The sequence below is a fragment of the Globicephala melas genome, chromosome 1 (assembly GCF_963455315.2).
Source record: "Globicephala melas chromosome 1, mGloMel1.2, whole genome shotgun sequence".
Classification (NCBI taxonomy): Eukaryota; Metazoa; Chordata; class Mammalia; order Artiodactyla; family Delphinidae; genus Globicephala; species Globicephala melas.
In genome coordinates, this window is record NC_083314.1 from 23,139,828 (window position 1) to 23,162,797 (window position 22,970).

Sequence of the window (22,970 nt, forward strand, 5' to 3'; positions counted from 1 at the left end):
GGTGACGGGGAGGGACGGGAAGATGAAGTCACACTGAGGGGAGGCCAGTGTCACTGCGAGGTTTCACAGGAGATTGAAAATGTGGGCATAAGGTCACATTTATAGTCTTGGGCTCTTCCTCCTGACTGTCCAACGGCTCCCAATGAGCACAGGATTTGTTTTCTTTGTCTTAGTCCCTAGTTTCTCATTTTTTACCTGGAGCTTCCTGTTTTTTTTTTTTTTTTTTGCGGTACGCGGGCCTCTCACTGTTGTGGCCTCTCCCGTTGCGGAGCACAGGCTCCAGACACGCAGGCTCAGCGGCCATGGCTCACGGGCCCAGCCTCTCTGCGGCATGTGGGATCTTCCCGGACCGGGGCACGAACCCGCGTCCCCTGCATCGGCAGGCGGACTCTCAACCACTGCGCCACCAGGGAGCTTCCTGTTTTGACTCCTACCCCAGCAACGACATTCTCTAGAATTTCAGCAATAATGGCCAAGATTTACTGAGGGCATATCAAGGGCAGGAACCACGCTAAGTACTTTACAGGAATTAGCACACATTCTCAGAGCAACTCAGAGGTAGGTACCAAAAGATTTCAGGGATTCAGAATGGCTTGATTCATCTTTCTGCGGGGAAGAGAAAGAGCCCTGGCTGAAAGGGCTGAGAAGACCCTGGGAATACAGGGGCTCTCTCCTTTGGGCTCTTCCCCCAAGCTGAGCCCACCATCGGTTCTCTAGAGGGGGCAACAGTAACCCTCAGAGTTCAGGATCCACTGAACTACGTACGGGGTGGGGAGCTTGGGGGTACAAATGTAACCTATACTGACATTTATAGCTACTTCATAAACAAGAGTTCAGTTTTATATTTATAGCCATTCTAACCCAACATCTCAAATCCTAGACTCAGGTCAGTTAGGCCAGTTGTCTCCAGCCCCCTATCTGGTTGCTTCAACCATTTCTATACTTGGCCATAAAGCCACAGTTGTTACCTGTAGCTTCCTTCTTCAACTGTCCATTGCCTATTTCTTCTGCCCTCAGCCAGAACTGTAGCTGATCAGTTTTTGACCTGGTGAAGTGCTCAAACCTTCGTTCCTGCGGGTCTGAGTCCTCAAAAGTCCCGCCACTGTCATGAGCTGCTGACTTCCACTGACCGCCCCCTGTGGACACGGTGATGCTGAGAAGCGACTGGGCTGCAGACACCATCCTCCTGACTCTGCGGTCCAGCATCCCAATTTCCCACTTGGTAATCAGTCACTCCCGCCAGTAGAGGAACCCCTTTCTCTGCTTGTGGGGACGGTGGCCTTTCAGGAGCCCCAAACAGCCAGGTAGCAGCCTTATCTTCCAATTCATTGGAACCACTGTTGTGGCCCCTAGGGAAGCATGTCTCCCTCAGCACCTTGGACTTCCAAACCAGCAGAGCTCCAGGGGAAGTCTTATGTGCCAAGAACCAGGAGCTACTCCCACTCCACCCCTTGCTTCCCAGACCATAGACTGGTCTCTGATCTTAAGCATATACTGGGATTGGGATTGACACATACACACTACTATATAGAAAATAGGTAACTAAGGACCTACTGTATAGCGCAGGGAACTCTACTCAATATTCTGTAATGGCCTATATGGGAAAAGAATCTAAAAAGAGTGGATATATGTATAACAGAGTCACTGAGCTGTACACGTGAAACTAATAGAGCTTTGTAGATCAACTCTACCCCAATAAAAGTTATAAAGAAGAAAAAAAGCCTATTCTGGGGCCTAGAAGCTCGAGCCCCATCCCCTCAGGGTGCTGCCTCACAGCTGAACCGTCAGAAGCCATTCCGCCTTCAGTCAGGCCACTTCCGAGGGATGGCGACTGTGGCAAAACCCGTGGACTCACGGGCACGAGCCCACCGCTGCACACGCCACCTGTGCTGAGATGAGCCCCTCGCCCAGAAGCAAGGCTGCGCAGACAGCACGGGGGTGGAGCGGGGCTAACGTCCGGGTGTCCCCATCATCAGCACCGTCCACCAGTCGGCAACCTCTTACCTGAGGAAAAAGTTTGCAGGCCCTATTTTCTTTTTACTTTTCAAAACAAGTCTCCCCAAATCTACCTGCTTATAACCTAGATCCTGGCTTGGCTCTGCTCTCTTAAGCCAGAGAAATGGGCAAACTGAGGCTGCTGTCCCATCTTCCAGGCAGAGGTTCAAAACTGGCTATTAACCCCCAGTAAGTCACAATATAAAAGGCCTTGTTTGAAGTGGTAGAAACACTATTCCTTAAAAAAACAACTCCCGGGCTCCCCTGGTGGCGCAGTGGTTGAGAGTCCGCCTGCCGATGCAGGGGACGCAGGTTCGTGCCCCGGTCCGGGAAGATCCCACATGCCGCAGAGCGGCTGGGCCCGTGAGCCACGGCCGCTGAGCCTGCGCATCCGGAGCCTGTGCTCCGCAACGGGAGAGGCCACAGCAGTGAGAGGCCCGCGTGCCGCAAAAAACAAAAAACAAAAAATCTCCCGATCTTTGGGGAGTTGAAACACAAAATTGAAGGGGAAGGAAGTGAGGTCCCTTTGGAAATGTGAACTCCTTAAAGTAGCCGGGTGACAAGGAGCCGCACAGGTTGGAGATAACCGCTCCCGATATTCAGATCTCCGTGGAGAGAAGACACGGTGTCTGCAGCAATTACACGAGGTGGAAGAGCTTTCAGCGTGAACACTAAACACACGGAGCACACACTCTGCACACGCCACGGGCTTCACTCAGGGGACTCCCTAAAAGCACAGTGCTTCGGGGTCCACCCCAGCGCGAAGTTCCAGTCATGTCAGTACAGCAGCTTCACAGGAGTCCTCTGGGCTGTCGGAGGAGCTGTTCTCAGCCTCCAAGAGACAGCGGCAAGAGAAGAGCCAACGCCAAACCCATTGGTTAACACGTCAGATCAATGGGGGGGTGCTTCTGCTCAGAAAGTTTCAACCTCGGGCGTGGACTACACTGCGTGGAACGGTGTGGACTGAAAGGTGAGCCAAGTGCTGCCCCGGGCAGACGCGGCTGTCGTGCAAGGGCATTTCCAGGCAAAGGCAGGCGGGCTGGCAGCTCCCAGGAGAGGCCGAGGGCAGTACCACGTCTCCCCGAGCACCCTGTGCTTCTGTAGGATTTAAATTTTAAACTAACTGTGCACATTTTCGCTGCTACCCGGAATTTTTATAAAGTGAAGAAAGAAAACCAAAATATCAATACTGAATCCTAACATGGCAGGTTCCCTCTTTTACGAGAAAAATGCGGAATCAGAGATGTGAATCTCTCTTTAAGAAAGAGATCAGTTTTGATTACAGAGAACCTATTAAGCAATCACTCCAATCTAAAAATACTGTCTGATCAGGTGGGGGCGATTGCCTTTCTCTGTGCTGATAAAAAAGGCAAAGAATACAGAATATTCAGGATCTATGGAGCCCGAGAGAATTACTGAATGGCTGGCTGATCAGGGGCCCTCAGGTCAATGGTGCTAAGGATTTTCATCAAAATTTAAGGACACTGAAAAAACACAAAGACTCTGTTATCAAGTTGATTTGCCCGTATCTGAAATCCGACACCCTAACTTGGGTTTGTGTGGCCCTCAAACTTTGCTGACTGCAGAAAGTCACGAACATGCCTATGACGGGACACAGCCACAGCCCATAAACTGCACCTACCATTGTAATCACTAAAAAGTAGCTCAGCTCAGAGAAAATGTTTTTCTTCTTTTCTGTCTGGAATGATGTCTGTCCTTTGTTTCTCTGACCAAAGATTCCGGTGCAACTTTGGGTTTGAGACAACAGCTCACTCTGCTGCCTTCTCTTGCCTGTGACGCTACCTTCTAGCCCACACTTCCTGTTCTCCTCTGTAAAAGGTCAAAAGTGTCATCAGATATCATCCTGGCTCTCAGGGAGCTTAAATGTAAATATTTGATAAGCACCGCACTCAAATATACAGTGGTAGTATGAGGCGATATAGTATATGTAAAATGGTACTCCATAGACTAGAATGACATGCTGACACGTGTCTCACCACCACTAAGTATCTGATAAACGGAAGAAAAAGAAGAATGCCCTCCTGTGTTTGGTTTTCTGTCACTCAGACACGGCACTCCTACTGGGCACTGCCGTTTGTTGCCTGGCACATTCTGTGGTTTCATAGATACGGGTACAAACAATCCCCCTACAGTCTTTGTGGACCTTGCACTGTGAAGATGAAAAGATCTGCACTCAGAATGAGACCAGACACACAACACACAAGTACAGAAGCCATTTCAATTTTAATTCAGAATCACTATTAGCCCTTTGGTATTCTGGTGATATAGTTCTAAGTTAGAAGACAAAATTGTTGAGAGGAAAGTTGAGAATTTCAAATGCAACTTAAAATTACTACACTACATATTCTGCGAGCTGCCACGTTCCAGTGTCTCTAGAAAAGGAAAGCTCTTTTCGTTTCTAAGTATGAGAAATTGTTCATGTTCCTCCCTTTGGTCTCCCCACACTCCTCACCAAACACCACCAACAAAAAGCTAAAAGGATGACAACAAATGCAAAATAAAAAAGGAAATTTAAATAGTATGAAATTAGTTTTTATTTTAACCTCAAAATAAATGCTTAACATTTTTCCAAAACTAAAGATGAACACTTAGAAATAAGGGCGGAAGATTATTTTTTCCTTCCCTGGGGAAACCAGTGAGGCAGACGTTCTAACGTGGCTTGCAAGGTTCTTTCATTGGACTAGTCTAGACACACAGAAAAACCCTCCCCAACTTTTCCTCTATTGTTAGGTGTACCTACCAGGGTTATGGCTGGAAAGAGAAAAACCCAAAGCAACCCCCGGCCCCACCCCCGCCCCGCCCCAGCAACACAAACAAGGGATTTGAAAAGTTGGGAGAATCATTTAACATGTGACCTAGTGTTCATATAAAATCCTTCTAAGGAGGTTTAGTGAAGGTGCTATCCCTCGGCAACTCAGCTGAAGTTTCTGCCTGGTCAGTCGGTACAAAGCACGTCAGGCGGGCGAATTCACACCGCAGTCACTGGGCTGCCACGCCTCACAGCTCACCACAGGGAGGTCTTAAAGTTGAACTTCAGCTTCAGCAGGTACTTCAGACTGACCTGAGCGATATCATAGACAATGTACCTGGAGGGGAAGCATGTCAAGGTACAAACGGTTCCACGCGGAGTGCACTTGCTGCGGCTAAGCCAGCCTGCTGGCCACACCCTGCAAACCCTCACTGCGGGGGGGTGGGGGTGGGGGAAGGGCGGGGGGCGGGGGGTGTTCAGGTCTCTCACCCCGACCAGGGAGACCACTGCGGGGAACGACACACAACAGGATAGTCTCTAGCCAGCCTACCCCAGGTTAACTGGCTGCGTATCAGTGACTCCACAGCCCCAGAACATTCCTTTGGGCTCACACAGCACACTCGTAAAAGGATACTCGTTATACAGTAGACAGGTGTCGTTAACACCAGATGAAATCCCGGTCCCAAGAGGAACCTCTACACCATCCATAGTAATACTAGCTGAAGGGTCAGGGGTAGTTTTGCCCAAACCTGCAAAACAGAAGGCAGAAGTGATATGATTTGTGGCAACAGATGTTGAAAATGCTCCAGAGAGATGAGATTCTATGTGTTCATTTAAAAGACACACAAATCCCATCCCATACTGCATCCTTCTTCCAGACATAAAGCTGTAGGTATATTATCAAGTTCCAGGGTATCAGCCTTAAATGATTTTCGTAAGCATAGTAGTGGCCCTGGCCCTCTTTCTGTTGAGCAGAATTCCAAAGCCCTCGCTTCAACTAGTCAGTAGGAAGTCCTAATCATCACGGGCTATGAACTGCATCAATTCAAGAAGCTCCAGGTGCCACCAGAGGTCCCTCAATGCTGAAGCTAAGAGTCAGGTTAAAACCCAGAGCCAGTGCACCTGGTTACTGGAGCTCCAACCAGGACTCTCCTATGGCATTTGCGATACTAGTGGCAAGCATAGAGAGTCTTTTTTTTTTTTTTTTTAAATGAATCTGTAATAGCTAGCCACAGGAACTATGGCTTTGGGGGAAAGAAAGCCCCCTCCCTGCGCCGTCCAGGGTGCCTGGGGCTGCAGCAGCAAGTTTCTGAAACACATTACCTTTGACACTGTGCTTGCCCTTGGGTAACTTGCTGATATGCGAAGCATGCTTCAGTTCATACCTATTTAAGAGAAGACAGGTTCAGAAGGGCCTCCAAGGTCACTGGGCTCTCAAACCAACAGTATGACTAGCAGAGCAAGGCCACGGGAGCTGCTGAGATAAACACTCAGAGAACCCAGTCCACCTTCCATGCTAGGAACTCCCTCCTTCTCTGGTTCTAGAAACTGACGGCGCAGCCCCTTTTGAACAGTTTATGCCCATGATCACTGCCACGGGGCCGCTTTCAGGAAAGGGCCCGTTTAGAGCTGTGGGGTGGCTGGGCGTTCTGGAGGTTTCTGTCCAGCTCACGAACCTGGGACCCCTCCTGGTCTGTTACATAACCCTGCTCTCTTTGGGTTACGGTTGATAGGACCAAGGTGGACAATCAATCCAAGCTGGGCCAATCAGACTTCCTCTGCAGGGAATCTGGAACTGGGATTGAGATTCCAGTTCAATCTGAGCTGGTCTCAGACAGAAAATGTACACATCAGCAGGGGGACAGGGGCCATGAGATGACCATCCTTTGTGCAAGTCAACCTCTCTGTTTCGCAGCCCACAGAAAGAATGGACACTGCCAGTTCCCGAGGCCTGGCTGTATTCCTGTCCTTGGTCTCGTGAGGCGTTCCTGTATCTTGTTTGCTTAACATGCACTGGCGTCTGATACCCACTGCCTAACTGGTGGGTCCTCTTAATCACGGTGGGGAATTCTCAGGATCAACTCCCAGCCAAGGGAAGCTCTCCTTCCTACAGCTCACCCCACCCACCCCCATCAACTGCCACCAGCCCCAAAGCCAGGGTTACTCACATGTTTCCAAGGGCAACTTCTCCCAACAGGATTAAGCCTATTGGGTCTCCCTGGGATGTGTGGCAGTAGTTGGCACTCTTAGAGACCATGTCGGCGAAATAGATCCCCTTACCAAACATGTAGCCCGTCTGGAGGGATGGAAGAGGGACAGCTGAAGACCTTCTCACGGCAAGTTAGCAGCACCACCTTCTACTGACTGCGTGTCCCCACTTCCCACAGCGCCCCCGGCAGGCGGTAGAGGCCCATGCTCCGGAGCAGGCTGTTCAGATCCCAGCTCTGCCGGGTACCCAGGGGCTGGGAGAAGTTACCTAATCTCTCTGGACCCCACTTCCTTCTCCGAACTGGGGGAAAGCACCCCAGGGGGCTGCTGTGAAAATTAAATGAGTTAATAACAGCTTCTTAGACCAGGGCCTGGCACGTGTGAACACCCAGTAAACATGGCTATTATATTTATTCCTTTTGGTAAGTGAAAAAGAGGTTCAGAGAGGTTAGGCGTTTGCTACCACGCAGCACTCATGAGTCCGGTCATTAAGCCTCTTTGCTCCCCTCTTTTTACACGTACAAAACGAGGGGCTTGGAAGACGAGGGGCTTGGAAGACTATTCCTAAGTCCCTGCCTGGTGGGTCACGTCTATAACCCAGCAGGTGACACAGCAATCGCTCAGGTCTGGGTCAGGCTCTACTCATTTATCGGCACATTCCACCGAGGCATGTGCTGAAGCTCAAGGAGGTCCCCCGCCAGGAGGTGGGAGAGGCAGGTCTGAACTCAGCCTGGCCTGCGGCCAAAGTCTGCTCTCTGTCAGTCAACACACCCAATTAGCATTCAAAGCAGGGCCTGGACACTTACTTCCTTTGTTCCAGAAACTCTGCTTGATACGTGTGCAGCTACGCTCTCAATAGTGAGGGTCAGGAGAGGGACATCTGGCAACATTCACCTTATCAACCATGGCTACACCTACATCTTTAAACAAGGCCCCTTATTCACCGGGGCATGTGCACTTCTCACGCAAGCACCCACAAAGCTCTGGTGGAGACAGAGCTTTCTGGTGCAGCAGAAACAGGCACTGCCCCACCCCCCACTCTCCCCACAGCTCCCGGGCCAGGCACGTACCACAGGTGCTTCAGGTGGGGCTATCCGGAGGCCCTGGGACAGGATCCCGGCGAAGTTGGTGGTCCTGGACCCGTGCCACAGCAACCTTCGGTTATGCAGCTGCTTGAACGGCTTGTAACGCTGGCTCTCTCCTTCACGCTCTATCTTAAAGATCTGGTCGGAGCATTGAATAAAGGAGAGAGGCAGGAGGAACCACTTGTCACTCTGGTTAACTGGAGATCTGACTAGACACAGGAGAACCGACCAGCTGTCTGTCCCCAGAGCTGGAACACTTTAAGGCCTTCTGCAGTATGCAAGGTGTTTCAATCAGGCTGGGACGGAGCAACGCTGCTACTCAAGGTCCCATTTAGCAGAGACTAGCTATTAAAATTAATGCTATGTGTAGGTGCACACTTGAGGCACTTTATTTTGGATCTCTGATAACAGTTCTGATTGCAAAACTAGGTTTCGGGGTAGGAAATGTCTTTTAAAAAAACAGAATAAAAAGCCAACCCCAAACCATAGGACTATGAACTTGTGTGTTCCACAAACAACTGAGTCACTTCCTCTGGTGATTTAAAGCAAAGTTAACTGCTCCTTTCTACCCAGGCCCAGGTCGGAGGAATGAGCAGGGAAGAGCTGGCAGGACACAAAGGGGGCAGAGGGAGGAGAGAGCCTTACATCCACGACTTCCAAGTCATATGCGTTGTGTGTGGTCGCGTGAGTGTTCTTAACATACTTCCTAATGATCTCAGCCTCTTCAGAATCTTTGTCCACCACCTAGAAGGAAGGTGCCTGGAAATTAGAGCAAGGGAGACCCCAAGAGAGCCGCACAGAGGCAGGAAGAACAATCACAGGCTCAGCTGATGCACAGGTAATAAACGGCCCACGTGGAGCCCGGGCGGGACAGAGCCAGCCTGTGTTCCGAGCCCTATCACGCTCGCTCCGGGGCAGGTGCCAGGCCAGTGCCCCCATCTCCCCAGGCATCGGCTTCTTCATCACCTATCTGGATGAGCCCAGTGTTCCTTCTGCCCTAAAACCCTGTGCTTTGGGATATCAGGAAAGCTAGAAACACGGGGCTCACTGTCTGGGAAGAGGGAGCCTCTAGAACAAGGAGCTGGCTCTCAGGTAACACTCCAGCTCACCAAGAGTTAAAACACCGGGGCCAGGAGACACCCTGCAGCCAAGACTTGCAATGAAAAGCAGCAGGGAGCCCACGGACTACAGGGGTTTTGACAATGGGGATGAATGCTCCATCTCTGGATCCTCAGGGCCGTGCACATCACGGCTCAGAGCAAACACCCACCAAATAACCATCAAGTAACGGAATCTCTGCCTAAATAAATGGGTGTGTTATGGGAAATACGACGTGTGTTCTCTTACATTTTCATACTCTTATCCAAAGTTAAGAGAATTCAGGAATTCTGGTCTTCCTCGTTGCCTCTTAATTAAAGGGCTTCAGAATCATAGATGGAGAGAATAACAACCCCTTCACGAAGAACCAGGCCGTTTGGTGTCCTACCCTGCATACACCCACAGACCTGTACTTTGTCCTAAGCACGGAGCAAAGACTCTTTCAGTGACGTAAACACACGACACCAGGCTCAACAGATCCTGGTGCACTTGAACCTCCTAACACTGCGGGGAAGGACACGGGGGCTGAGGAAGAGAGATGCGAGACTGGGGTCAAGGCCAGGGCAAGCTCGGAGCTGAGGCAAAAATTTCTCCTCCGGGTGGCTTAGGCAGGGTGATTGCTGCCCAAGCCTCCAGCACACCCAAGTTCAACGACTATGTGCACCAGTCGAAGAGCCACTTCGACTCCAGAGGACATGAACCCAGGCACCACAGTTTTATTACAGCTGCCGTCAGGCACCTCTACGTCTCAAGTAGGATACCAGTAACAGATCCTGCAGAGTTCACACCCCAACAACCTCCAAAAACAGAGACCCTCTCTAGATGAAGGGGAAGAACAAAACTTTAAGGCCCCACAAAAACAGGTCTTTACACTCAGTTGAGGCCGCGAACTGGAAGCCTGCCTCACAAACAAGGTGCTTCTTTACCGGTGAAACGCTCTGAGGTTCTCAGAGTATCACAAGCAGCAACACCTGGGAACCTGTTGGACGGTCAATCCTCGGACCCCAGCAATCTGTCCTAACAAGCTCTCCAGGAGATGCTGACGCACATTCAGGTTTGGGGACCACTGCTCTTGGGATGAAGGGTTTGGATGCTTCAGGAAGGGCAGGCCCTGTTACCATAATGTCAGTTCTGAGCTTCTCGTAGTTGACATCGATGGGGTCCTTGCTGCTGTCATCAGAACCACCCCTGAGCAGACTGTAGGCCACCTCGATGTCCAGCAGGTTGTCGAGCATTTCCACCTTGGCCTGGAGGAACACAAGAAAAACCCTGAGCTAAGGACCAAGGTGAGGGAGAAAGACTCACCCAGGTAACGTCCAACACAGAGAGTGACGAGGTGCCTCCTAGCTGCTCAGGGACAGCCCGCCATCCGTTCGCAGATGAACACTCCTAAGGATTTCTGGAATGCTAAGGAGGCTGGGAGAAGAGGCAGAAGCCACACGGTGATGGTAAGAACGGTCTTTCCTCTTGCACGCACTGGTTGACAGGTGGGGACTGATCACTGGCTCCCTTATGAAGCAGGGAGGGAAAGCAGGGAGGAAGACGCTCCCTCTCTCCTAAGGCTCCTTTCCCCCAGACTGACGTGGTCCAGGAAGGGCAGGAAAAACCAACCGTTCTACCCTTGGGCAGGCTCCTAATAGGGGTAGAAACCCCACTTCAAAACGAGGGCCCAGTGGTGGGCCTCCAGCACTGGCCGCTGCCCCCAGGGATCGTGACATGGAGGGGCAGTGGCACGGGAGCGACACCCAGCCCTGCAAAGCCCGGGACCCGGGGCTCCCTGCTGGACCTCGGTGCTACCTGCACGCTGTCTGAGTTGCTCAGGAGCGGAGGCTTCTTCATCCCGAAGTCGTGGGGGATCAGAGTGTAGAAGCGATTTGAGAGATCCAGGATCTGGGAGTCGCTGCTGCCCTGGGACAGTACCTTTAGGAGAGGGGACAGAGGGAACAGACTGAAGCAGCACTGAGTCCCCAGCACCTGGCCGGGCTTTCTCCTCTGGACGCTGGGTGCCGCAGCCGAGTCCTGAGGCAGCCTGCGGTGCACGCGGGCCAGGAAACCTCCTTCCTGGGGTGCCACTCAGCTGGGCGGTGGCAGGATCTCATCCTCAAACTGTGTGGCTTGGCACACACGGGGCTTCTCGTACACAACTTCACTTGTACAGAGAGCTGTGTAGTCACAGACACATAAACCTCCACCACTCCGCAAAACGTCACCTGCGGCATCTAGGTGGTGGGCTCGTAGCTTTCAACTTTTTGTATGTTTGTAAACATTTCATAATAAAATGTTGAAAGGGAGAAAAACCCCCACTGCTACCAAATTCAGTCAGGCCCCTTTGGCCACTGACCTTCATCTTTAAGGTGGGGAATTTGTCCTTGGTGCCCCCAGAGGGCCAGGGCCAGGCACAGAAAGGCGAGCCCCTCCCTATGCTACAATGCCAATTAGCGCTCTATGCAGAAGGTGCTCAGTAAACGCACAAAGAAATGGAGGAGCTGGACTAGTCACTGCGTACTTGGCAGACACCCTAGGGGCCTACAGGATGGCAGGGGGGCAATGACTCGGCACCCTGCAGACACGAAGCTCCAAGTCTGCTTCTCACCGTGACACGGTCTTGTCCACACCCTAAACCTCTGCCTGTGCTGCAATTTGCTCTGTGCTATGGGCAAAGGACACCACCCCAGCCCCTCTGCCTGAACATTCTGGAACAGGAAAGAGCCTGGGCTGAGGAAAGCCTTCCAGGTCTCAGGCAGTGGGTAACAAGGAAAGGGGTCACTGCTCAGGACTGGCTGTAACCAGATTTAATTGCTACATTTCAGGGCCTCCTCTCCAGCACCAGCCAGAGCCCACCTCCCTGGTCCCACTTGAGTTTCCTGTTTGCTTTTCTTCTTTCACACGCCACTCCCAAATACAAGTGGAACCCTCCAGCCCCTTCAGGGCAGAGGCTTAAATCAGGCTCCGGGGACTGGGGGACGTTGGAGATGCTCAGCAAATTGATGTTGAATGAACATAAATGAAAGAAAGACAATATTTAACTTCCTATTTGATGATTTCCTAGTAACTGCAAAATAAACTCAGCTTCTCTTAAGGACACACAAAATAAAAATCAGAACATTTCTATGAGGCAGGAGAACGAAATTCCTCATTAGGCATATAGGGAGTTTACTGCATAGCTGATAACTGAAAACACCGCTAAATCATCAGTACTGTGACCATCTTTTCGCAAGTGGCAGGCACTTGTCATACTTGTTGAACTGAAAACATCTAAATCATCATGAATCAGTATGCCTGTTTCATGTAACCTTGAGTAAATGTACTGCTGCGTGCTCTCCACTGCCCCCCTGCCGTGACAGGGCAGCCAGGAGAGCCCCTGGGCAGCTGGAGGAGAGACCGGTCCCTCGCTTACCTGCTGGACCTCACTAAGGATGGAGTACGCAGCCTGGATCTGCCTTTTGCTCAGCTTCCCCAAGGGCATCTTCTGAAGGTCAATCTGAGGAGACAGGGGTATTTTTCCCTTTGAAAGCACTGTGCAGGGAGATGATGGGAGAGCTGGACCAAGCGGCACCCCAGGCCTCCTGGGCCCTTACAGAAGCAGTCACAAGTCTTTCTGGTCCTCCCGGGGACACCTGGTGACCCAGCCCCACGGGCTTTGCAGCCTCGCCCCCACGGCAGGGGACAGGAGTCTGGGAGGGAAGATTCTGGCTCACTGCCATTTGCGGCAGGGAAAAGCCAAGCAGGGCCCGCCCACCCCTGCACTCAGTCTGAAACAGCCCCACGCTTCTGGAAGAAGGTGACACAGCAGGACTCCCATCTAATTCTAAAGTGAGGACGAAGGTGCACCCTCCCTGGGGTCTCAGAGCCAAGGCCATTCCCACCCGGAAAATAAGAACCATAAAGCGGTGAACATTATTTTTCAGAGGACACACCCCTGAACATACATGCTTACACCAAATCAACAGTGTGCCCTTCAAATCAGTCACCCCAGAGGTTAAACATCCGTCCCTACGACAGTGCTGCTCACAATACCTTGGGAACCAGCATCCAGGGAGGTGGCAAGCTGGCTGCAGCGGCAGAAGCGTGAACTCTGGGGGCCGAGGCCTGGTCGCCAGCTAGCGGGCGAGGCACCCGCTCCCTGTGGGAGCGACCTGCCCGAAAGCTGCCTCGGCCCCTCTCCCGCCTCAGTGCCGCACGGGGCCCCTCACCCTGAAACCGGAGCCACTGTCTCCAGGGCTGTTCCCAGTGGACCCTCTGAGCTCCCGGCCCCAGCACTGCACCTTGCCCGTCTCGACATCTCCAGCACCTGCAGGGCCTGGAACAAAGACTGGGCTGGATAAGCACTTGAGAGATGAGACCACTACGCCGATTAAACGAAACAGGATGTGAAAGTGCTCACAGCCCATGAGGAACCGATCAGGGGCCAGTGGTGACAGCGTCTAATGATGACAAGCTATGGCACCTCAGCGTCTCTGTACCCTCAGTACTGTCCATCCCCAGGGGAGAGCCGGTTTCTGGGAAGAGTTAAATAGTTGGCGCTCAGTCCGGGGAAGGAGGTGGGTAACGTATTCTGAGCCAAGACCACAGTAAAATAAAAGAACAGAGTGACCTTAGCATGGACTGAGTTGGCTCTAAAGCAATTCTAAAGAAGGAACTCCGGAAGATGCTCTGACCAAGGGCAGTGTGACCAGAGTGAGAGCACATGCTCTGAGGGGAGCGGCTTCCCTGAGCTGTCTCATTTCGGTGTTTATTTAAAAAAAGACCTGGTGTCTCTAACCGACACCCTCAACACACACACACACACACAAAGGCCACAAGAACAGGAACAGGGCTCAACCAACACAAGCTGCCTCCCCTCCCGACTGTGGGCTGGGGGCAGGGGCTCCACAGCAGCTGCGTTTAGGGAGAAAGTGAAAAGTGGGAGAGATGCCTTGGGCTCAGGGCACTGAGAGCCACAGCTGCAGCCAGAGGGAGGCTTCGAGAGCTGTAGCCAGGAGTCTGGATACAGCACACACCCTCCCGACCTCAGCTGGGACTCTGCTCTGGGCTCAGGACTCACCCGCCTTACAGGGAGCGCTCAGTTCCCCTGGGCACCATGTTTACTCATCCACCTGGCCACCCAATCCCACGTGGAGCCCATCAGGCTGGGAGCGGGCGCCCCCCTCGCCACATTCTCAACACAGGCTGCCTTCCAGCAGCAGGCCCCTGGCCCTCTGCCTCCTCTTATCAACTAGTTCCCTGTCTCGAGTGTAAAACAAGCTAAAAAAAAAAGTCATTTTCACAGAAAGAGACTGGGTCTGATCACAGTTGAGAAATTCTATGAATCACAGATAAGCCAGAGCACAGGAAGCCGGAAATGATACGTGGGACATTTCTTTTGAAACGTTAATGAAACGAAGTTGCCTCCTGCCCTCCTCCCCGCCTCCGCACATCTCGCTGCCAGCATTCCTGGGGAGCCCACCCACAAGCTGTTCAAACTAGTCAGACCTCCCAGACAGAAGTCGGGTTGTTTATCTGTTTGAACAAGACATCCGCACAAGCCCTGGCTATCTTCAAACCCATTAGGGGTTTCCTAGGAGGTGACCCAACACTCAGTTTTCTAACAAGAGTGGAGCCTGAGCAGTCCTGCCAGGCTGAGCTCCAGACACGGAGATGCGGGGCTGAGGAAGAGAGGCTGCCAGCGGTTTATACCACTCAGATTCGTCCCGCCCCCCTCCAAGGCTGCCGGGAGCCTCTAGGAAGGCCCTGGGAAGAGGCAGGGAGGGAGCCAGCCGGCGAAGGGGCGCAACGGCCAAGGCCGATCTGCAATTCTTGCTCTCTCGGCTGGTCCCTGCTTGTTTTTCAGAGCAGCCTGAAGCTTCTGGGCTCGGTGGCTGGAGAAGAGGGGAGAGTCTGTTTGCCAGCCAGATGTCAGCAGCGCCTGGACGGCCTCTGTGGGAATGCCCCTTGGGTGAGCACTCAAGACCTCTGATGCCAGAGGCAGCAAGAAGAAGGGGCCCTTCTGCACTCATTTCCCAGGGAAACAAACTGAAAACGCCTGGCCTTGGCCAGGGTCCCCGCCACTTTCCCTGGACAAAAACAAATACCATCACCCCCATCCCACCCAGCCCAATCTCTCCTTAAAAACAGCTGGTATGAATTTTATCTGATGAAGCAAGTGTCAGAAGCTCTCTGCATTTCTGTCAATGCTGGTTACAGAAGTTCTTTTACTGTAAGTGGGCTATGTCTTGGACTTCCCATGACAGCCCCAGGTGGCCCGTCTGGTTGGGCCATGAAAGACCATGCCCACACTCCATCATGGCAATGAGGGGAAAAGTGCAGGTGGGTCTAGGGACCCAGGGGACAACACACCATCTATTTCACAGCAGGTCAACGATCCTCTGCAAAAGAGCACGCACCCCAGGCCTCAGAGCTCCTGCACGTCTCAGGCTGAAGACCAGCCACCAAACCCGTTGCCAACTTGGCACTCAAATCACCAACCCCAGCGAACGCTCACAAATAAAACAAGAAGTGCAGTAACCTCGTACTCCACCATGGCCTTCTTCATACTTTCCACATCAAAGATCATCTTAATGAGGTCCTGCACTGGCTTGGGGAGCTTGGACTTGGTGCCAGGGTTTACCGTCAGCTTCTTTACTGCCTCTTCATCCTTTAGGGAAAAAGAAAATCAGGAAGGGACACAATTAAACAACCTAAGCAAAGTGGTGGTGGTGGTTGGCAGAGAAAGGACACAGGATGGAGCGCCACCAGCCAAAAAAAAAAAGCTGAGTGTTAATCAAAAGGGCTTGGCGTTAGTTGCCAGGAGAAGCGTGTATGCGTGTGTACAGGACCAGATACTTGCTGGGCACCCCTCCAGGTCCTCCTGGCTGCTCCAGATCCTCACTCCAGACGCCACTGAAGCATCCAGCTCTGTACAGGCAGACCCGCAGGCACCCACACTCCCCTCATGCCCTCACCTCCTCCCTCACTGCCTCCCATGCCGGGGGTGCTGGTGCCCTGTGCCTGGGAACCTGCCCGGGGCCCACTCCTGCCCAACCTGGAAGTGCTGGGCAGCTATGAGGGTGATCCTTGGACCCAGGGGACACTGGACTGATGGACAAATCTTGTCTCCTTTCTTCTCTTGCCCTGCCTCCCCAAAGACGGAATCCACACAGCATTCTCTATAGTGCCAGAGGACCAGGCTAACAGTCCGACTTCCCGCCAGGCAGCTAAAGTGCATCCCAGCATCAACCCTCCCAAGTCTGCACCCCTCACCCCGGTTCCCTGGGACTGCTCTTCCCAATATTCTACTAGCACAGGACTTCACCCCTGCCATCCGGGGAATCCAGGCTGAGCCAAGATCCGGCTATGCTGAAAACGCCTTAACCCTTCTCACGTTTGAACCCACAAGGGTAGGGACTATGACCATCACGGTGTCCCCTAACAACTAACGGTGTTTGGTATTTGTTTTGAATGAAGGTAACTGGCATTGGGCCTTGAGCCTGGACTCTGCCTGGCTTAACAAAGCTGCAGAGGAACCTGTGTGCTAGTGCTCAGGGCTGCTGCTGTCAGGGGCACAATACATCTACTCTTGATGCGGAAACACAAGTCTTAGATGCATTCTTATCCTCTAGCTCAGCGGTCCCCAATCTTTTTGGCACCAGGGACCGGTTTTGTGGAAGACAATTTTTCCACGGACTGGGGGTGGGGGAATGGTTTCGGGATGATTCAGGTGCATTACGTTTATTGTGCACTTTATTTCTATTATTAGTACACTGTAATATATAATGAAATCATTATACAACTCACCATAATGCAGAATCAGTGGGAGCCCCGAGCTTGATTTCACTTGCCACTCACTGATAGGGTTTTGATATGAGTCTGCAAGCAACTGATTTATTATGGTCTCTGTGCAGTCAAACCTGTCTGCTAATGATGATCTGTATTTGCAGCCACTCCCCAGAGCTGGCATCACCGCCTCAGCTCCACCTCGGATCATCGGGCATTAGATTCTCATAAGGAGCACGCAACCTGGATCCCTTGCGCACGCAGTTCACAGTAGGGTTCGCACTCCTATGAGAATCTAACGCCGCTGCTGATCTGACAGGGGCGGAGCTCAGGCGGTAACGGGAGCGATGGGGAGCGCCTGTAAATACAGATGAAGCTTGGCTCGCTCCCCTGCCCCTCACATCCTGCTGTGCGGCCTGGTTCCTAGTAGGTACTGGTCCATGGCCCAGGGATTGGGGACCCCTGCTGTAGCTGTAACTTCACTGAAGGCAAACTATTAGTATGTTAAAAAGCCTTATCTAAACACGTATACTCTGTGACCCGGTAACTCGATCTCTAATGATAACAAGCACAGAGGTAAGTATATCAGCATCATTATAGCAAATACCTGGGAATAATCTAAGTATCTAATTGGGGCATGGGAGGGCGTTGTTTGGTAAATCACAAATAATGGCCACCCACAGGATGGAATTCTATACAGACTTAAGAAATGATGCTCTAGTTCAGTGCAGTTTAATACAGTAGTCACTGGTTTTGACATGTGGCCACTCTGAATTGAGCTGTGTTGTAAGAGCTAAAAATACACCAGCTCTCAAATATTCAGTTAAAAAAAAAAGGTAAAAATATCTCAATGATATTAATATATCAAAATGATAATATTTTGGATATTCTGGGTTAAACACATAACTAGTATTAATTTCACTGTTTCATTTTGCTTTTTAAAATGTAGCTACTAGAATATTTAAAATTGCCTAAGTGGCTGCCTATCTCTCTCTGTTGGACAGCATTGCTCTAGAAGACATGGGGAAATGCTCCTAGAACAGTAAGGCCAAAAGCTGGTGGTGAAAATACAGTATGTAGGGAAAGACTCCAGCGTTACATTGGGGAAAAGTAGCTGTGAAGTGAAAGAAGTATATAAAGACGTACACCATGATTTTAATTCTTTGTGCCTCTGTCGTTCTCAAAATTTTCTAAAACAAATACAGTTGACCCTTGAGCAACTCAGGGACTAAGGGCATTAACTTTCCGTGCAGTCGAAAATCCGAGAATAACAGAGTTGGTCCTCCATATTCCTGGTTTCTCCCTATCCTCAGTGCTGCATCCGTGGATTCAACCAACCACGGATTGTGTGGAACTGTACTATTTACTAATGAAAAAAATTCCACATGTAAGTGGACCCATGCAGTTCAAACCTGTGTTGCTCAACTGTATATATTTTTGAAATGGGAAAAATAAACTCACTAGGGGGCACTGCTGAGTTAGACCAAGTCTGGGCAACTCTAAACTCCCAAGTTCTCCACCTCAACATTATACAAGAGCTAATTTCTATTTTTAATGGTAGAGCTCATGACACTCTCTATAAACTAGAGAATTCTCCCTTTAAGACATGTTAGGCCTCAAAAATTTGGAATTAAATCTGTACCATCTACAAATCTCTTTCTTTCTACAATATAAGCGTGCACCACTCCCCATTATAAAAGCAGTAAGTTTTCATATAAAAACAAGGTGGGACTTCCCTGGTGGCACAGTGGTTAAGAATCTGTCTGCCAATGCAGGGGACACGGGTTTGATCCCTGGTCCGGGAAGATGCCACGGGCTGCGGACCAACTAAGCCCGTGGGCCACAACCACGGAGCCTGCGCTCTAGAGCCCGAGAGCCACAACTACTGAAGCCCACGTGCTGCAACTACTGAAGCCCGCCCACCGCAACGAAGAGTAGCCCCTGCTCGCTGCAGCTAGAGAAAGCCCACATGCAGCAACGTAGACCCAACACAGCCAAAAATAAAAATAAAATAAAATAAAAACAAGGTAAGCATTTTGTGAAAACCAATGGCCACCAAAGTAGCAACAAATACAAATAATGTGAAATTATTAGGAAATAATTTGGGACTAAAAACTGGGACCTACTGGAGCACGTCAAGTCACTATAATTCTATCTTGATGGTAAAGCAAGTCGCGTGATCTATGATTCAACATAGCTTCAGATAAGAAACCTCACCTGGAATCTGTGAATTACTCCCTGTTGTGTTTAGGGAGCAACTTCAAAGACTGTTCCTCCTTGACAGTCTTAAAAATGCTCACACTGCTTGTTCTCATCTAAGCGCCATCTCATATTTCACGGGGTAGATTCTATTCATGAAAGGGTGCTGGATTTATGAAATGCTTTTTCTCTGTTTATCAGGATGACTATGTGGCTTCTGTCCTTTATTCTATTCACGTTACATTACATGGACTTGACTTCCATGTTGAACCAACCTTGCATTCCTGGGATAAATCCCACTCAGTCATGGTGCATAAATCCTCAAGTGCTGCTAGACTCAGTTTGTTAGTATTTTGTTGAGGATTTTGCATCTATATTTATAAGGATATTGGACTGGAGTTTTCTCGGGATGTCTTTGTTCATCTTTGGTATCAGGATAATACTGGTCTCACATAATGAGTTGAAGAGTGTTTCCTCCTCTTCTCTCTCTTGGAAAAGTTTATGAAGGACCAGTATTAATTATTTAAACATTTGATAGGATTCACCAATGATGCCATCTGTTCCATGGCATGTTTTCAAAAGAACAGTGTCCCTTCCTTTTATCAGAACTAGAAGGTGTAAGAGCATTAAGTGATTACCTGGCCATAGTCAATCTCCAGAGGGTAGAACTTTTTGGGGTGTTTTGTGAAGTTTTTGGAGTGCCAGGCATTCCCGGTTTTCTCTTCATATAATTTCGTAAAATGCTCAATGGCCTCCTCCTTGGATGGCATCTGCTCCAGTTTGTTACTACCAATTACCGTGCCCACGCGGCCCCAGGACCTGAATATCCAATACCTGTGGGAGGAGAGGAGGAACATCAGATACAAATTCAAGGGTCAGCCTGTTGTATTTCAGGATGAGTTTCCCTTCCCTGCCATTCCCCTTGAGGGAGAAACAACTGCAAACACCCCAAAATGAGGGTGACTGACAAAGAGGAACAAAAGCAACTGGTATTACAATGAAGGACCTTAATTTTACTTTGATTAAACTGAGTGTTGTAAGTTTAATTTAAAAATGCCCTTCCAAATCATATTGGCAAATGGGCTATAAAAAGTACCAAAGAACAGGTTAACCTTGTATCTGGCAACCAAACTTGAGGAGTAAATCCTGAGGCCTACAGAACTTTACATAAGAGTATCCAATTCTTCTCCCCAAAGAAACACAGCAAGCAACACTTGGAAGTCATGCGTCCAAGGTGATGCAACCATCAACGACGTGTGTTAAAAATAATGAAGAACCTTTGGCTCAGATCAGAGGCTGAGATGTGATGAAATGGGAGGGGGCGGGCCACTGGCCTGCAGGGTCAGCCACCTACAGACCCAGGCTAGCGTCTTCAGTTTCTATCTCAATCTAGGGCCAAGTCTTGGGTACCCTGTGGGCTGTGCCGCCTAGCTTTGGGCGAGTTCATTTTTTTTAGTGGAAATCAAGCGTTAAGTTAAATTTTACATCACAATAAACACAGATATATTGGAAATCCAGAAAGATGTGGATGCATTTTAAAAATAAAACCAGAGATTTCAAAGAAGATTTGGGGCTTCCTGCTGGCTTTCTGGGCTACTGCCCAGAGAAATACAAATTCATTCTCTGCTGGGTTATTTCCCTCTGGAAATGTTTGGAAGACACCACGCTGACCTATCCTGAAAAAAACCTTCTGACTCTTAACAGCCCACACTGTCCTTTCCCTCTAAAAACCAATAAATCTAGGCCACCAGAATAACGCCCATGTCCAAAATCACCATTAGAATTTGCTTGCTGGAGGTGGACAATTCTGTTCTCATTTGCCTGTTGTTTAACACACTCTGGCACTCAGCACATTTCCACAAAAACCCTATCCCTTCTCCTGCACTCCAGTACACATCTAGCTTTTGGAAGGTATGTTTTACAAGCAAGATACCCTACTTTGACCTTCTAATCTCCAGCAAGAGTAGGTAGTAAAGTAAATGACGCAGGCTTTTATTTCTTCAGAAATTTTAAGTAGCCACACAGATATTGTGTGCTCTTTTAAGGGTCACTTCTGACATCCACATTTTCAATGAAAGGTTTGGTGAGATGTGAAGAGCCTGAGCCTGCCAGTGCCTACAACCTGCGGCTGGCCAAGATGCACCGGGCGCTGACTGTATCTCCCGGGGGCTGCCACTCTCACATGGGTTTTGCCTTTCAACAAGGAAAGCTTTTTGGATCTCCTGGAGTTCCAATGTGTAAACTGTTTTCATTTGCTAAAAAGGAAAGGTCAGTTTAATATACGAAAGTGCTCCCCCCACCTTCCCCACTTACATGCAGCTCCTGTTCTGTGCTGGCTGCAATGAGGGCCCATCGACTTGGCAGACAACTGCCCGTACTAGTAAAGTGTGCGTGGCCAAGCCAGCCCAGTCCCTCAGCACCCCAGAACTGGCTCTTACCTGCCTCCACTATGTTCAAAATAAAACAGATGCAAACCCAAACGCCTTTAGTAACGGGGGAGCCCGAGGTAACACTGATGAGTGAGGACAGAAAGGCTGTCTGGGGGCGAGGGCCTCTTCCCTCCCTCACTGCAGGTCTCACGACACACCCATGCTCTTCATGAGGCGGCTGGCTTCCCAGGAGCACTGAGAGCCTCTCAGGAGCACAGCTCTGCTGGACACTCCCGCCCTCGGCGCACCTGCTCTCTTTGTCATCCTCCAGGAGCTGCAGCTTGTAATAGGAGTTGGTTCCCTTAACGATGTCCACCAGGCCGAGGGTGGCGCTGAAGACCTTCCCGCCTTTCTCCAGGACGTGTGCGCTGTGTTCCAGACCTGTCACGGACAGAGCTCCTGTGATGAGTCTCACAGGGAGAAGGGGGTCTGCGGGCTCCCCACAAGACGTGTGCGTTCTCAGGACCGGGGAGCCTTGAGGCCAGAGGGCGAGGCGCAGCCCTGTCCCACATGGTTTCCCTCATCAACGGGGTGCCCACAGCTCACTCTGCTCACTCCCGTTCCCTTACCAGAATCAGGGTCGACAGCTGCTCCTCCTTTAAGAGTTAATTTCATTCTCTTTTCAGATTTGTTGGTACCTTGGAAGGGGATAGAGAAGTGCAAACATTAAATTAAAAATAAATAAAAAGTAAGGGGAAGGTAGCAGGCAGGGCGAGTGGGTCACCTTCACCTGTGTCAGATGTCAACATGGCATCTGTGTGCTGCCTCGCACCATCCTGCGCCCAGGGAAAATGAATGAGAAAACTGGTGTGGGCAGCGTTCAAAAGACCATTCGGGCGCAAAGGGAGAGGCTGTGCACAGGTGGACCTGGCCAGCCTGGCAGAGGCCACGGCCCCCAGCAGGATGGGGCCACGGCAGGGCGGGGCAGCTCGGGGCCTCACCTTCCTCCTTGACGGGGCCCTTGCTCTTCTTGGAGAGCACAGCCCCCGACTTCCCCTTTGGGGCCACGGCTTCAACAGGCTCTGCCTTCACCTCGGCCCCCCAGGGGGACAAGAGGTGGGTTGAGAGCAACTCCTGAAGGCTCTTGGTCGAGGCGGAGATGTCCTGGAGGAAATCCTCAGACACGACGCGGACGTTAGCTTCTTTTACTTCCTCCATCTTTTTATTCATCTTGTCGACCTCCTCTGTTCAAATCGGAGGGAAAGAACTTTGAAATCTCAAGTCACTACACAGTTATTACTTGCTGGGTACTTCCCAACCCTCGTCACCCACAGCTCTCCTCTCCTTCAAAATCTAGTGCTTGGGGCTTCCCTGGTGGCACAGTGGTTGAGAGTCTGCCTGCCGATGCAGGGCACACGGGTTCATGCCCCGGTCCGGGAAGATCCCACATGCCGCGGAGCGGCTGGGCCCGTGAGCCACGGCCACTGAGCCTGC

General features: G+C 50.7%; 1 protein-coding gene across 1 annotated transcript in view; it reads right to left on the reverse strand.

The window, feature by feature from the left end:
• Positions 1-4,220: 4,220 nt before the first annotated feature.
• PARP1 (poly(ADP-ribose) polymerase 1) overlaps positions 4,221-22,970 on the reverse strand; it is a 42,469-nt gene continuing 23,719 nt past the window's right edge. The window contains exons 10-23 of the mRNA XM_030868470.3: positions 22,478-22,720; positions 22,106-22,174; positions 21,785-21,917; positions 19,746-19,941; positions 15,662-15,790; positions 12,554-12,637; positions 10,954-11,076; positions 10,275-10,403; positions 8,704-8,802; positions 8,044-8,196; positions 6,934-7,061; positions 6,089-6,150; positions 5,400-5,514; positions 4,221-5,102 (exon numbers count right to left, since the gene is read on the reverse strand). Of these exons, the coding sequence (XP_030724330.1) occupies positions 5,021-5,102; positions 5,400-5,514; positions 6,089-6,150; positions 6,934-7,061; positions 8,044-8,196; positions 8,704-8,802; positions 10,275-10,403; positions 10,954-11,076; positions 12,554-12,637; positions 15,662-15,790; positions 19,746-19,941; positions 21,785-21,917; positions 22,106-22,174; positions 22,478-22,720 (1,745 nt within the window). The 3' untranslated portion in view covers positions 4,221-5,020. The remainder of the gene's footprint in view (positions 5,103-5,399; positions 5,515-6,088; positions 6,151-6,933; positions 7,062-8,043; positions 8,197-8,703; positions 8,803-10,274; positions 10,404-10,953; positions 11,077-12,553; positions 12,638-15,661; positions 15,791-19,745; positions 19,942-21,784; positions 21,918-22,105; positions 22,175-22,477; positions 22,721-22,970) is intronic.